Source organism: Nuphar pumila, chromosome 14, assembly GCF_984573655.1.
Source record: "Nuphar pumila chromosome 14, dmNupPumi1.hap1.1, whole genome shotgun sequence".
Classification (NCBI taxonomy): Eukaryota; Viridiplantae; Streptophyta; class Magnoliopsida; order Nymphaeales; family Nymphaeaceae; genus Nuphar; species Nuphar pumila.
Window position 1 is genome coordinate 14,555,473 of NC_143262.1, and position 15,717 is coordinate 14,571,189.

At 35.7% G+C, this 15,717-nt stretch overlaps 1 protein-coding gene across 1 annotated transcript in view; it reads left to right on the forward strand.

The window, feature by feature from the left end:
- Positions 1-12,336: 12,336 nt before the first annotated feature.
- LOC149816465 (isoprenylcysteine alpha-carbonyl methylesterase ICME-like) overlaps positions 12,337-15,717 on the forward strand; it is a 44,743-nt gene continuing 41,362 nt past the window's right edge. The window contains exons 1-7 of the mRNA XM_089988112.1: positions 12,337-12,921; positions 14,364-14,440; positions 14,636-14,705; positions 14,836-14,916; positions 15,104-15,178; positions 15,270-15,371; positions 15,488-15,628. Of these exons, the coding sequence (XP_089844238.1) occupies positions 12,347-12,921; positions 14,364-14,440; positions 14,636-14,705; positions 14,836-14,916; positions 15,104-15,178; positions 15,270-15,371; positions 15,488-15,628 (1,121 nt within the window). The 5' untranslated portion in view covers positions 12,337-12,346. The remainder of the gene's footprint in view (positions 12,922-14,363; positions 14,441-14,635; positions 14,706-14,835; positions 14,917-15,103; positions 15,179-15,269; positions 15,372-15,487; positions 15,629-15,717) is intronic.

The window sequence follows — 15,717 nt, forward strand, 5'->3', positions numbered from 1 at the left end:
TGGTAAACTGTTGTTGCACTGGATGTGATAACAAGCAGAGACAACTAGCCGGCGTTTTTATCTCTTTCATAAGCAATATTCGCACCCGCAACAATCATGGCGGACACTTACTTCCCTAGATTGATGAGGTGGCTGCTCTACCCCTCATCAAACCATCTCCTGGCACACTGAAGAGAGGGACATAGACATGTTATTGGACTGCTTAATCAGGCTTTAGTTCTTTCTTTCTTGAAGGTGTGAGGGGTTACCTGCATTGCCCTCCAGTAGTAAGGAAACAGCATAGGCAAGGTCTCTGTAATGCTTGGAACGAGTGCAGAAATTGTAATCTTGTGTTTTATAGCTTCCTGTTATGTAGTAACAGGCCACGTACTAGGCTCCTTAGCATTGGAACCTGCATGCCAAAGGGTGTTTACATTTCTTGGTAAGTTCTTGATGAATAAAATAGATTACCATTTGCGGTAATTTGTTTTGTTAAAATTTCTTTAAAAATACTGGAGTGGAAATTGATTCACGATCTCATCACAGCCAAAAGTGTTCTTTCTCCCACTGGGAGTATAATAAAAAATGCTAAGGATGTGTGAGGGCCTTGAGATGAAGACGCTGGATCAAATCCTACTGGTGTCCAGGTGTGTCTGCAGCTTTATCGGAGATGGGTCATATAAGTCAGGGAAGTCGTGTCCTCATCCGTTGCTTTACCTCACATGGCGGGCCCATTAGGCTATCTCATCCTTGGTGAGGGTTTGCTCGTTATAAAAAAAAGGCTAAGGATGATTGCTAAGTGACTTTCTTATTTTGAACAATTTTTTAAGATTGATTTCTCTCTCTCTCCACAATTTCGCAAGAATTTTGTATGATTGATGTTCTTTAACTGTGGTGATAAGCGAAAAGATACCACCCAATGATGCCATGGTCATTAGCATGTAAATATGTAATGTTCTATGTCTCTCTTAGCTATTTATTTATTTATGGGCATCCATAACACAAATATTTATGCACCAGTAATTTTAATATATTTTTTTATTTTTTCATTATCAATCATACATATTATTGGTGCAAAAAATGTGCCAGTAAAGTGGGCTTTACTAGCGTGAAATATGCTCACGTCAGTAAAAACATTTTTATTGTACGTCACTAATTCTAATATATATATATATATATATATATATATATATATATATATATAAATTCATTCATTTATTAAATACAAAAAATGCTTATACATTCATTCAATACAAAAAATGCTTATACATTAATTTGAATACAAAAAATGTTTATTCATTCATTCATTTAATATAAAAAATGCTTATACATTTATTTATGGACCAGATTATTCGTTGACTACAGAACCTATTTATACATTCATTCATTCAATATTCATAGAAACACTACTATATCTCTTCCTTCATCTAACACCCAAAAAATCTAACTAAAAATATGACCAATTTTTTTGAACTTATAATGAAAGGCCTTTATTTCTAAATCAAATCACAGTGGAATTAAGGACATAAATTTTGATAAAAACTTTGTGTGAGTTACAGGTAAGTTGAATCGGCTCGTAATTGACACTGATTCCTATACTGGACATTAGGTCTAGGTCTAAAATAACTATGAATCTTTTCTTATAAATCTGAATCAGAGCTAACCAAACATTAATAAATTAAATTAACAAGTCATTAACAATAAATTGAACAAATAATTGTATCAATGTTCAAAACATCTAGGATAGACAAAACGATAACTTCTTGGACTAAGGACATGTATATGGCCCGCATCATCCTGCCATATATGTAAAACTCGAGATTTTTCTTTGATAATTAAAATAAATAAATGATAAATTATTGGTACATTTATGACAATAATATGAATTCTTGATATTCTTGATTTTGATTAATTATAAACCTTTGTCTCAAGTTATGAACAATATTTCAAGAATAATTGAAAAAGCTAAATTACGAAGACTAAATGAGTTGGTGTGGTTTTGGATCTTAGACTTCAGTTCTGGATCTAAAATCACCATTTGGATCCAATATGGATCTGAGATGTTGTTTATATTGGATCCAATTGAAAATATTAATTGGATCCAGTGGTTATGGTTTGAACCCTCATAGGGGACGTCCTATGTGGACCCTCATTTGAATTCAGGAGTCCATATGAAATTAAAATATTATTTAACTTTAATTTAGATAATTAAATAAATAAATCAAAGGTGATAATTAAGATTTTTAATAAATTTTTTTATTTAAATCACTAATTAAGAGATTTGAAGAGGGTGGAATGTCCCACACCTCTTTAAGAGTCAATATTAGTTAGAATTGTTAGAGTTTCTTATGGAATAGTCAAACCTCATAATTTTAATTAAATAAAATTGAGAAAAAACAAATAATTAAAGATGATAGAGTCTAGAAGATAATAAATTTTTTCTAGAAAGGCCTCCTCCCCTCCACACGATTTTGGAGAGGAGAGTCCCATATCAATAGGTTAGGGATTTGTTGAGAGGGCTATATATATCCCCTCACACACCCCTCATTTATTTTTTCATAAATCCTCTTGCTTCTTCTCTCTTCATCCCTCTTTCCTTTTTTCTTTTTGATTTTTATTTTTCCTATTCTCCTAAAAACGTCTAGGAGGTCTGTAGTAGGTTGTGCAGCCATTAAACTTGAATAAACTTTGTTGGTTGTGGTGGTGTAGAGATCGGACTACCCGATTTCTTCTTAAAAATCTATCAATTTTCAGGTAATATTTGCATAGTAGATGCTTTTTACTTACATTAAGCATGCATATCTGAGTTATATTTATTTTTAGTAGCATATTTACATGTTTGGATCTGTTATACATAAATTTTTTTTTATGAAAAAATTATTATTTAGGTTCAAAGAAGATGTATCATGCGTTTTTCATAAAAATGATTTAAAAAAACATGCTTTAATAGGATTTCTTTGTTGTTTCGTATTAGAGTCAGTCGCAACTTGATTATTGTTGGTAATATTCATAAGTTAATCCATATTGTATATGATCAAATAAAAAAATTAAGATTTTAAAGGTTTTATGGTATCAAGAAGATTTTTAACAAAAACATTTTCTGAGAAACCTAAGTCTATGATGATTGATATGTTATTCTTGACTAGTTTTACAAATAAATCAATATTTCTTTGAGTACTAGTTTAAAAAATCTAAATAAAAATACTAGGTTAATCTACGTATTTTCTCTTGATTTTAGAATTTTGTTTTACCTGATTTGGATTTGTATTAAGAGAGAAACATCTCTTCTAACAGAGCTCCAATTTATGGCTCTAGATATAATATTGTTTCGACCTATCTATGATAAAAGATATAAACGCCCAAGTAAAGCAACTCTGAATATTTTATAAAAATTTTATTGTGTAAAAATAGTTTTGCCAAAAATATTTTCTCTAAATTCTAAAAAAATATTTAATTTGATAAAGATCTTGTAGTTTGCATATTCTGGATTAAAACTCTATTAGAACAGGGTTTTGTAAAAGTTTTTTATTTATTTATCTACTCATTATTTTTTAGATCAGTTTGTTGGGTTGTGTTATTGATAGGTATAGACAGCTACAATAAAAATATCATGATTTGTTATACGATCTTTTATTTCTGACAGATTTTATAAAAACGAGTCATCAAGGATCCAAATTTCTCTGACGACTTATGCTTGTGATAAGTCTGTAAGGTATTTGGATCTTGTGTTTTTACTGTTTTTCTATTATATTCTATATATTATCAATATTTAGAAACCTTATTAAATCATAAATAAATGGCTAAGCATTTAGAAAGATCTGACTTTGAATTTTGCAAGTTGTAATTGAAAGATATTATCAAATCTTGATTGTCTTGTAAATTAACTATTTTTATGATTATGTTCAGTATGTTTAGCGTGTTTAATATATGAATTCATGTTTGACTTAAGGAAGATTAATTATTAGTGTTCAAGAGAATCAAAACCTTAATTTTTCATAAATCGATTTAAGGTTTTGTGCTCTTTCTTGGATTTCGATTTTTTCAAATGCATATGTTGTTGAGGTATAATTTTTTTCAAGTTATGTACAACATGAACTGAATTAAGTTATGTGTATTTACATTGACTACGCATGGCTACAACTAAACATAATTAAAAATATATGTCTTTCTGATTTGGGTTTATGGGGGCCTAACTCGAGAAAATCGACTTATGTGTTTTTGGTTATAAGTTAGTCGTAGTGGATTCATTGATTAGGTTTAATATGATTTGAGTACTGAAAAATCAAGACATTAATTGAAGTCATGTAGATTTACTCAGTGAGGGTTTACGAGAGCTCTTATCGAAAAAGTTAGGTTTAATACTCTAATTATATTTTGATGTTTTCTCTAATCTTTTCATAAAATTTAGTTTTGAATTATATTAGATTTGATATAAATATTTATGACAGAGATAAATGTGAGCTCGATTGCAATTGGTAAGTTATGGTTGTGATGTAAGGATGTCATTTTTTTGAGAAAAAAACTCTTGCACGAATTGTAATTGAGATTTATGAATGAATTAATTTATGACATCTTAAATGTATTTATTTTCATGATAAATTGAGCATGAACATGATTGTATTTGCAAAGCACGTGAAAAGCTGAATATGGATATATTGATTGTATTATGAATTGACAACATGTTTTGGTTGTGATCTAGCCACGAGACCTAATTAAATAATTTAACAGTGAAGTTATTGATTAACTAAATTTTCAAGCTCTAATACCAAAGCATATAAATGTGTGTGAGCCGTCTATGAGGACCAGCCCTTTTTCTAGCGAAACAAAAAAAATTGATGTACTGTGGACTATTCTTGGTGTTAATGTAATTTTGGATAATGTTTGCTACCCTCGTAGTGCCTCTAGTAAAAAACTATAATATTTTTATTTTTTTCTATTTTTTGCACATTTGAGATGTGATCATCATGTTAAGTTTAGTAGAAACTGACTTTTGAATCCTGTTTTTCTGATGTTATATATCAGCTTTTATGAGGGTTGAAAAATCAACAGCCTATAATACAAAAAAAAATTACATCCACAAACTATGATCTAAGGGTGAAGTTTTTACTAATTTGGCCATTCTAAACACGTCCACGATGTCAAATTTGGTCTAAACATCTTTTCCCGTTCTACCCAAGAGTAGAAAATGCTATCCCTACAATTTCACTGTAAAAAACATATCACATCTACATCATATATGCAGGGCTTGATAATTAACAAAAAAATCAACAAATGTCCCAGAACAGGAGAATGAAACTGCAGTACATTTGTTTTTATCAGCAAATTTTCAGGAAAGACGTGGGGTGTCTTCAGCTTAAGTTCAATGTTATCAGTATTGGTGCGTATCGGCCGATAAGAATAGTATCGGCAGAATTTCGATAAGCTTCTCCCTGAATCAGCTATTTTTTAAATAAATGTCAAAATATAGTAAAACTTAATTTATTATTATTATTATTATTTTAATAATTTTAACAGGTATCATATTATGGTTGACACATAATAATTTTTAAGTATTTTCTGTTCGATAACGATACTGACAACATTGGTTAGAATCGTATTTCAGGCGACTTATTCTGGGTACACCTTTTGCAAGGAAAATCACTGGTGGAAACTCCAGAAAGGATGACTGTTTGCTGCACGGTGGAGGATATGGGAAGAAAGAAACAGTAGGATATTCCGTGGAGATCACTTTTTATGCAGCGATGGCTCGGCTGCTGATGACCATCCATCTCAACATTTATCGAGATGGACACCATGCCCATCTCAAAAAATTCCAAGATGGGCGGTTGTCAAGCAGGTCACTGCATGCCCACCATGCAGCAACGCTGCATAAAAAGTGACCTCCACGGAATAGTGTGAACAAAATTCTGTGATAAACATCCTAGCTTCACTTGATTGACAGCTCCTACTAACCACGCCAAGCCTCCGTTGGTAAGACATGATTTTTTATCGCCAAGATTTGGCACATTATGGTATTGTTAAATTTTTAAGTGTTTGAAAAAATCGGATACACGGCAGTCAGATGACCCAAAGCATGTTTTCTGTTAAATAACTATATTCGAAATCATGGGAAATGGAAAACCTACAAAATACAAAGTACAAAACCTAATAAATGAAATATGATAGTGAAATTTTATGAATTTCTGGTGTTTTTTCATAATTGTGACCTTACAGATGTGATTTATATGCTGTGTTTATAGGAATCAATTCATGGAACATTTGATTTTGATGCATGGATATAAGGTTTTTATAAGGTTTCAAAAATCAACAGCCTATAATTTTCATAAAATTTCAAGGCTCCAAATACCATTTTTTTCATTCAAAATGCATGATCTAAACATTGATTTCTATTAAATCCTTGATTTCTATTAAGTCAATCTTGCAGAAAACATCCATGGGGTCGGAATTTTGAAAAAAAACATCAGAAATTCAGTATCATGTTTCATTTAGCAGGTTTTGTATTTTGTAAGTTTTCATTTCCCTCTAAATCATATCTATAAGCTCTGGTTGACAAAAAAGCTTGAAAATGTGTGACAAAGATGGTGGTTTCAATTAGATTGGATGCCAGTGAGATGAGGTCTATGATCCTAGGGTGCATGGTTTCTCTGATAACAAAACAAAAAAAAATTTGGATGTCAACCATTATACATATTTATATCATATTATTCTGCATCTTGATCTAATTGGGTCTAGACTGAGTCTGTTTTATTGATAGTCCTAATTGGGTCTGGACCGAGTCGGTTTTGTTTATATCTCTGCTGCTCGAGGAGGCGACCAAATCTTTAGCTGTTAATGAAAGATTGATCAACTATCACGATCCACATCAAAGTGAAAACTCCGGTCGATATCTTTACAGTCTAATCTTTGATGGATTTGGGTCCAAGCATTCCTTGAAAACCCAGAAAGGGGCCTTAATCGCAGTATCCAACTACAATGCTTGACAGGCGGCCGGTTAATCATAAGCCTTTGCATATATATCAGAATTCCGTAGGTTGTTTGCTTTTTTCTTTTTGGTTTCATTTTGACATCATTTTCAATAGTCATGGCCTGTAGCGAGATGCATAGGACAACCTCTACTATGCCTTGATTTGGTCTCAGTTAAGATCCAGATCCAGATCCAGCCAGATTATTTGTTTAAACCAAGATCTGAAACCACTTCTTCCAGACAAAGTCGACGCTTACATGTGCGTTAGTATTGGATATAGCCCGTGCACGCTGGAATCACAGTCCGAGGTTGTAGCAAGAAGGAGAAGAGAAAAATGTTGCAGTTGGAGGTCTCTCTCCAAAACACGCGATTCTCTCTCTTCTCAATCGTCACTCTCATTCCTCTCTGCAGACGCTATGCCTTCTGTGTCGCCAGAGGCCACCTTACTCACCGGAGGTCCCTCTACGCACCGGAATAGAAGCATGATTTATGTCAATAGGAGATGTGAGGGCCTTCCATAAAAGTGGGTCATGGTTAGCCTTGTTGATTTTTTCTGTTGATTATACAAAAATAAGTTTAAAATCAGTGTGGTGGTATTCGGGTTTTCTATTGGCATTGTCGAAATCCCAACCTTGATTTGAAATTATGGCGCTGATGATTTGTTTAGTTCGTAGGGCATTCTTGAGTGTTTTGATTGAATCCATCTGTCGGAGAAGCTCGCGTTAAGTTATGACCTTTTTCTTTTTCTTTTTTTTGGCTCTATCTCTTCTTTTTAACCATGAGGTGGGATGCCAGTCAGCATCTTGGTTGTCAGTGATGTTTCCTATGAGCTCCTAACTAGCTTTACCATGCATTGCCAGCTACTGGATTTCTATTTCCAAGTCTCATCCTTTTTGCCCAAACGGCGATTAAACGACCATTCTCGATAGCTTGTTGCAATGAAACTAAGTTTAAGCAAGGCTAGGCACCGATGGGGATGGTTGTGTCTATTTGGGAAAAAAGGTTGTTAGTCCTACTCCATGCTTATTATCGGGAAAGACAATAGAAATCAAACAAGAAGAGAGGAAGAGAAGTTTTGGGGTGGCTTGGGGGATTAGTCGCAGGGTTCTTATGTTTTTGCAATAAAATGTGCTCTATATTTATAACTGGTATTTTGCATCTTGTCACTGCTTCTAACTTTAAATTTGTTTGCTGTTTGAATTGTAATTCTAGATTGAACCTGTGCTTCCACAATTCTCTTGAAGGGTGTAAACTGTCCTTCGTGGTGATCCTTCAAAAACTAGCAAGAAGCCTAAAATGGAAAACATGACCATTACAAATATTTTGGAAAAGGTGTTCCATAAATCTACATGTACCTTGGATTATTTTCACATCTTATTATCTTATCATTGGTGAATCCATATTCTGCAATTCTACCTTTGAATTTTATATTGGTTGTATCAGATGCCTAATGTTTATGTTGATTTTCCTTGTCCGAGTTACAGACTGAAATTCTCATCACAGTCAAAATTTGGCTTTCTTGTGTATTTGCAGATGACTGGAAAGGACAAATATTATAGATATATGGCAACATCTGATATGCTTAATGAGCTAAACAGGGAAAGTTTTAAAGTTGAAAGTGACCTGGAGATCAAGTTGTCCAATACTGTGCTCCAACAGCTTGATGCTGCTGCTGGCGATGTTTCTGGATTAGCAGTTCAATGGTTTGTTTCCTATGCTGCCCTTTCTTCTGAATGCATCTTAAACTGCATCAGCTTCACATAGTTACTTCACTACATTTGTGCAACACCCTCTTTTAAATAGTCTCTTGGTTCCCTTCAACATTGCTTTTGTTGCTGTTATTAACTCCCTCCATAGCTTTCAATCTCACAAAAATTTCTTATTTCCTTGTTCTGAGTGGGATATGATAGGAAGGGTTTAGGTCTGCATCAAAATCGAACATGATATCTTCACTTTTCTTTTAATGGGAAATATCACTATGACAAGCAGTACATGACAGAGGGGCTGTACTTTGATGGGTTTGGTGATGGATAAACTTTGGATTGGCAGTTGAAGGCTTCATGGAAGTGCATAGTATCAATTATTGGAGCCTTTTCCCCTAGAAGAGTGATGATCAACTGTAGAAACACTTGATGCTATGATAGCAGCTAAGCTGCTAGATCATGTATTCCCTGTCAACTTGATGTATAAAGCAACTATACCAAGACTCATTCGGGTGACCCAGGATTATTGACTTGGCTTAAGAGCTGGCTGACTAAGGACAAAAGAGATTCTGACAGACTTAATTTTTATTTGGAAGGCCCTTACATTTCCTATTGACATATAAATCATGCTTCTGTTCCCGTGTGGCTTTTAGGAGCTCCATAAAAGTGGGTCATGGTTAGCCTTGCCTAGCTCATCCAATCTCTTAGCTTTCAACCCACAGATGTACAAATATTATCAAGAGAAATTGGCTACCTAGATATGAACACTTTTAAGATTTTAGAAGTACCCAAGCATTTCATAGGGTTACAAGAATAGTGAGGGACTTGGTTGTAGAATAAAATGCCCTTAGTTGCCACTAGAGGCGTTGCTGCTCCAAGACTACCACATTTCTAGTAATTTTTCTTGTTTCTGTTTTTATTGCTGATCATATTGAACAAATAGGTAAAAAATACATACCTTAGTAAACTATCATTTAAGCTTTTCATACTTTCTTGATCAGTTAAATATTTATGTTGAGGTCACCTTTCAAATGAATTATATCAATATGGTTGCATTCATATGTTCAAGTGTAGGAAAACTTCTATATGTATGTATATAAGACCCAAGCAGCTTGTGAAAGCGTTAAAATTGAAAACATCCAGTTGACTGTGATCATCAGAATCACAACTATTTTGAAGTTAAGCATCTTTATGACCTATGTTAGTGTTTTTGTGATTTTGTTCGATAGCTTGATCAAATTTTGTGTTTTTAATTGTGTTCTCAAGATTTTGAATAATTTTTTTTCTGCTATTTATTGTTGCAGGATAGTTTGTTTTGGAGGTTGCAGGGATTTACTGATTTGAGTTTTGGGAGGAGCAAAATTCTGGAAAATTTGTAACTTCTTTTGCTGTTTGTAATTCGTTTTCTGGCATTGAGCTTGAAGGGAAAAGTAGGTTTCACTTTATTTCATGTTGCAGTATGTATTTGGCTTAGTTAATGCATGTTGGGAGGGGGGCTATTGTGACTGATTTGGATTGATGATTTTGGGTTGTAATTGGATTCTTGTTCGCTATATGTTAATGATGGTTGTAATGTGAACTGTCTACATATGAGTAATATGATTGATGGGCTCAATAGTTGTTGAACATTACCTAAAATTCTGGACAGAGGCTCTTACAAGAGGGAAATCTTATGGTTGAGTCATTTTTCACTTTATTGAGGTATATATTTTTCATAGCTCTCAGGGGGACTTTGCTTTGCCTACCTTAAATAAAGCTCTCCATCCAAGAAAAGGAAAAAGAGAAAGAAAATATTTAAAACAATAGAACAGGAAGAGTTGTCTTGTGGAAAATGAAAGCTCTCGTTCAGGACTGCTGCTGCTCATATGTGTAGGCACTTCCTAGTCATCTTGGACTCTTAGTTCTTCCATGGCTCACTGTAATTCGACTATTGATTGTGCTCAAATTTACTGTAAGGCCTGTATGTGAAACACGCTGTGGTTAATTAGTCACTTTCATGTTACTTTTGAATATGCTTGCTAAAAATGGTGCAATGAGCACCTTCTTATGGCATAGTTATGAGAGAATTGATAACGTGATTATTCCCCCAAGCTTTGACACACGTAAAAAGTGCATATGTCATGTGTATGTGCACATGCACGTGTAGGAGTGTGGGTGAGGGTGGGTATGCATGCACATGTCTTAGTCATATGGTATTGAGCCACAATACCTTATGGCAGTATGCTCTTGGTTTGTATAGATAATCAGTAGTAGCTATATGCAGCCCCTTGCAGATATTATTATAATAGGTTTCCATGCTCCCCTTTGAAATGCTATATTTGAAAATTAAAGTTACCACTCTGCATCTTTGAAGCAACCTTTGTTTTCTTTGACTGTCCAAAAGTAAAAAAAAAAATCATGATTTTAGACACAATTTCATAATTGGATATATATCAGGACAAAAAATCATAATAAACTTGTTAAAACATGTAAAATGGTGAACGGATCGGGTCATATGATCCAAAACGAAGTAATTCTACCTATTAACCATGACTGTCCAAGTTATCCACACATTGTCATCAAACAACAGACATTTGAATCATATAATTTGAGTACGGTCCAAACAAACGTTGGACTAGGAACAGTTGTTACGGAATGAACAAAACTAATGTTCTGTTCTGTCTTTTTTGTTCATTTCGTTCAACTCTGAACAAACCATCAAACATAACCTTAAGACCCCACCTGTACATAGCCACCTTTATTTATATCCAAACCAGTTAACCTATATGGTTCCATAATTTCAGTCAAGTCTGCACCCAGACCAGACTCGAATCACAGCGGATTGGGTTCAAGTCTAATTTGTAGACTAAAAATTGGGTTTATTCAAGACCACACACCTGAGTAATATTCTCTCATTAACCCATAGTTTCAGTCAAGCATTTCTGCATTTTAGGTTTGGGCCAAGATGGACCGGACTCGCCTGCTTCACATTGGCCCAACCGGCCTGGTCATGGGCTTCTATTCAAACCCGAGCCCATTAAGAACATGGCATTAAGCTCGGTCCATTAGCAGGTCAGGCTAGCCCGATGCCCACCGGGCCAGTTACAGGCTGAGAAATGTCCAGCCCTCAATTTTTTAGGAAAAAATAAGGAAAAAGAAAAAATAGGCTGGCCTGCCAAAAAGTGGGGCCCATGGAGACATGTGCTTTTTCTTCTTTTCTTATTGGGTCAGTAATGGGCCCGGCTGAGAGAGAGAGAGAGAGAGAGAGAGAGAGAGAGAGAGAGGTGGGGACGAGATAGACAGGTGCCTTTTCTTATGGGCTCATGATATTATTCCGGCATACACTATATGATTCAAGAGGTCTGACTCTAAGGACCTGTTTGTTTCATACCGTTTACAAGGGAAATTAGTTGCCCAACTAGCATCTTTTTCCTTTCTCACCGAGGGTGAAACTCAAATCCAGTTAGCATGATGAGAAACTGCCATTCTGGTAGGAGTGGGCACCTTTCTTTTTCACGTGTAAATCTTTTCATACCTCCTTCCGTATGAAAGAACTTTCGTAAAAAGGCTTTCTCACGATTTTTTTCGATAAGTCCTGTGAAAGAACTTTCATGAAAAGAATGAACTGGCCGGTGTCTTTCACGAAAATGAAGGAAAACAATGCGGTGGGGACCATATAGACAGACAGGTTTCTTATTGGCTGATGACATTATTCTGTTGTATGCTACATGATAGGCTCCGTTTTCAGAGGTCTCAGAGAGAGAGAGAGAGAGAGAGAGAGAGAGAGTTGCAGATTTGTAGTGGTAAAGAAAGAGGAGGGAGGCCATATCAGTGGGTGTGGGGGGTGGTGCAGTGGGGAGGAGTGATGGCGATGCGGGTGCTGGGAAAGATGATGGGAGCCACCCGCCCTAATATGGGGAGTCTCGCCGGCGACGATGTCCCTTTTCCGCACTCCCCTCCTCCTCCTCCCCCTTCTTCCCTGTCGTTGTTGTCCTGCTCCTTGCCATTGTTCAAGGAGGAGGAGGAGAAGGAGCCCTTCCTCGCCACTGGTTCGTGCATCGGCGGAGACGTCGACGAGCGCTCTGCCTTCGTCGTCCGCAGCACCGCGACCACGACCACCACCAACAACCATCAGAGGAGACGGAGGGCAGAGAATGACGGAAACGTCGGTTTCGGCCCTCACCTTCCCGGCGTGTCCATCTCTCGGCGACAGTCGTTTAGGGAGGATATGGGCCACGCTGCCGCCGAGACCTACTTGATCACCGGCCTCAGCTTCAAGTTGTTGCGCTATTTGGGGTAACTACACCCATCTCTTTCTCTCTCTCATTTTGATGGGTATGGTTGATTAGAGATGATTGGTTGCGCTTTTTCATTGATGGTTTTCTAATTCCTCGATTGGTGTTGCATGAAATTGAATCTTTGATTGCATTCTGCTCAGATGATGATTGGGTTTCATGCTGTTTTGTGAAGTGAAGAATCTGTTGGGGCTGGGGTGGATGGGTGAATCTCTATAATGATCTGCTGCCTTTTGCTTCTGCATTTACAACCCACCCACTTATTAGTTAGTCAGAGTTATCAAGGATCGCTTTTCCAATGGGGTTATTCTGTTTCGGACTTCTTTGCTCAGTTTCCATTACGGATTAACTTGAAATGAGAACCACCAATCTAGGTTCGATTATCATTCTGCTTTTTAAGTTCCCTTTTAGGCATACTTCGACATTGGAGGACACTGAATTTGTTGATTTCTTTGCTTGAGGAGAATACTTGAAGGATAATTTTGCCTGATCTATAAGAGCAGGCAGCCGATGCGTTCTAATTGTTTGGATTAATCCATCTGGGTAGATGATAAATTCTATAAATGGTTGTTGTTAAAGCTCTGGTGATCTTTTGTGGTTCTTGAAGTAGACACTTCTGCTGCCATGTTTGTTCTCTGAACCACATGCGCCAAGATGCCTTGAGACCATGCCGTATTCTTTTTAAGTAGTTCAACTGGAAAAAGGAGGTAAAAGAATCTATAGCTTCACTGACCTAAACTAAGTGATACTTAACGATAGTGCACTTATCAGAGACCATAAGAATTACCAAGTAGCTGTCACGTCTTCATCTTTAGTAGAGTAGCTGAGATTCAATTAGGAATCTGCTCCAGGGAACCATGTGGTCGTTATTTGATAGAGCAATCCAAGCGAAATCTTTTCTGTGAGCACTGTTTTTTTTCTGTACTAGTCTGCAACAGCTAATTCCAATAGTAGGACTATACCAGGAGTATTTATTTAAATATGTCAAGGCCTATGCACTTTTTTGTCTTCTATACATGCATGTTGAGATATTGTCTAATTTCTTGAATTGAATTATGCTATTTAAAGCGATTATTTGATTACTAGGACCTGATTATCCTAGAAAACTAACCAATCCATGCTATAATAAATTCTATGGCATACTCGAATCATAGTTTATAATCATCTTTTGTTGTTGGAATAATCAGCAGATGGTTTGTCTTTAAGTTGAACTTTCTTTTTTCCTTTGGTGTCTCGTTTAACAAGTAATTGTTTGAAATATTCTTCAAGAGCATCAATTACATAGGTTATTTAAAGTGTTAAGCCACCTAAACCTTGATTGGGTACTTTTCTGTTTGGTTCTACGTGTCTTAGTCTTTTCTTTTCTTTGCACCAGCTCTTGATGCCCTACTAATATTAAAAATCATGATTGCTATCCTTTCTAATCAATTCTAATTTATGCAGGATAGGTTACAGGTGGATTACGAGGTTTCTTGCTCTTGGTTTTTATGCTTTGCTACTTATGCCAGGCTTTTTGCAGGGTGAGTGTTTTTTTTCCAGATATGTGAACTTTTAAATTCACTTGATGTCTTGTCAATCTTTATCGTGTTGTTTGATTTGTGATTTTTAGCCAAGTTCTGCATGTATAATCCAGTCATTTCTTTCTAAGATAATTTATTTTGCTATAGTAAGAACCTGAATTTCATAAAACTGTAACCGGTGTCAGTTTATTGCAGTTGGGTATTTCTATTATTTCTCAAGGCAAATCCGTCGCAGCATAGTTTATGGAAGTGAACCAAGAAACCGGTATGCAAATTAATAGGCTTTCTTATTCTCGACAGAATCTGACCTTGATTTTGTATCTCAATGTGTATTAGTGTATGCATCCAATCGTTGGGATCTGATTTTTGGGCATATCGTGGATGCTACTTTGCAGGTTGGATTTATATTTACCTTTGAATATTGATGAGCCAAAACCTGTTGTGGCATTTGTAACTGGTGGAGCGTGGATCATAGGGTAAGTTATTAATTGATTTTCTTTGTGCACAGATGTCTTAATATCTTTCACATCAAGTTAATATAGTATATTCCTGATGCTAAATTATCTGTCTGGGATGTTTGATATTCAATGCTTTGAATTGAGATTTTTTTATTCATAAGTTGATTGTTAGGTTAAATGTACTTCTAGGGTTTTCTGTCTGTAGGTACAAGGCATGGGGTGCTCTTTTGGGGCAACAATTAGCAGAAAGAGATGTTATAGTAGCATGCATTGACTATAGGTTTGTGTTTTCTCCAGTTTCTGTTTCTGTAGTGTGAAAAGCAGGATCAATGTTTTTAGCTCTTCATATATGTATTGATATTTTGACACAGGAATTTCCCTCAAGGGACCATTAGTGACATGATCAAAGATGCTTCTCAAGGAATCTCATTTGTGTGCAATAACATTGCTGCATATGGTGGTGATCCCAACAGGTAAATTTATTTCCATTCATGCATAATGCGAGTGCTGTATAAGTAAAGCAGTGTATGCACCGACTATTTTACACTTTTGAAATGTGGATTATTGCTTCTTATGCATTGTTTTGTAGAATATATGTGATGGGACAATCAGCCGGTGCACATATTGCTGCTTGTTCTCTTGTTGAGCAGGCAATGAAGGAATGTGGTGAAGCAGCGCATCCATCATGGAGTATCTCAGAGATTAAAGCATATTTTGGCCTTTCTGGAGGGTAAGCTCTTTTTGTTTGTAGTGCATACAAAGAGATGACGCTTGTGTGTGTGTGTGTGTGTGTGTGGTGCATGCAAAGTCACACATCAC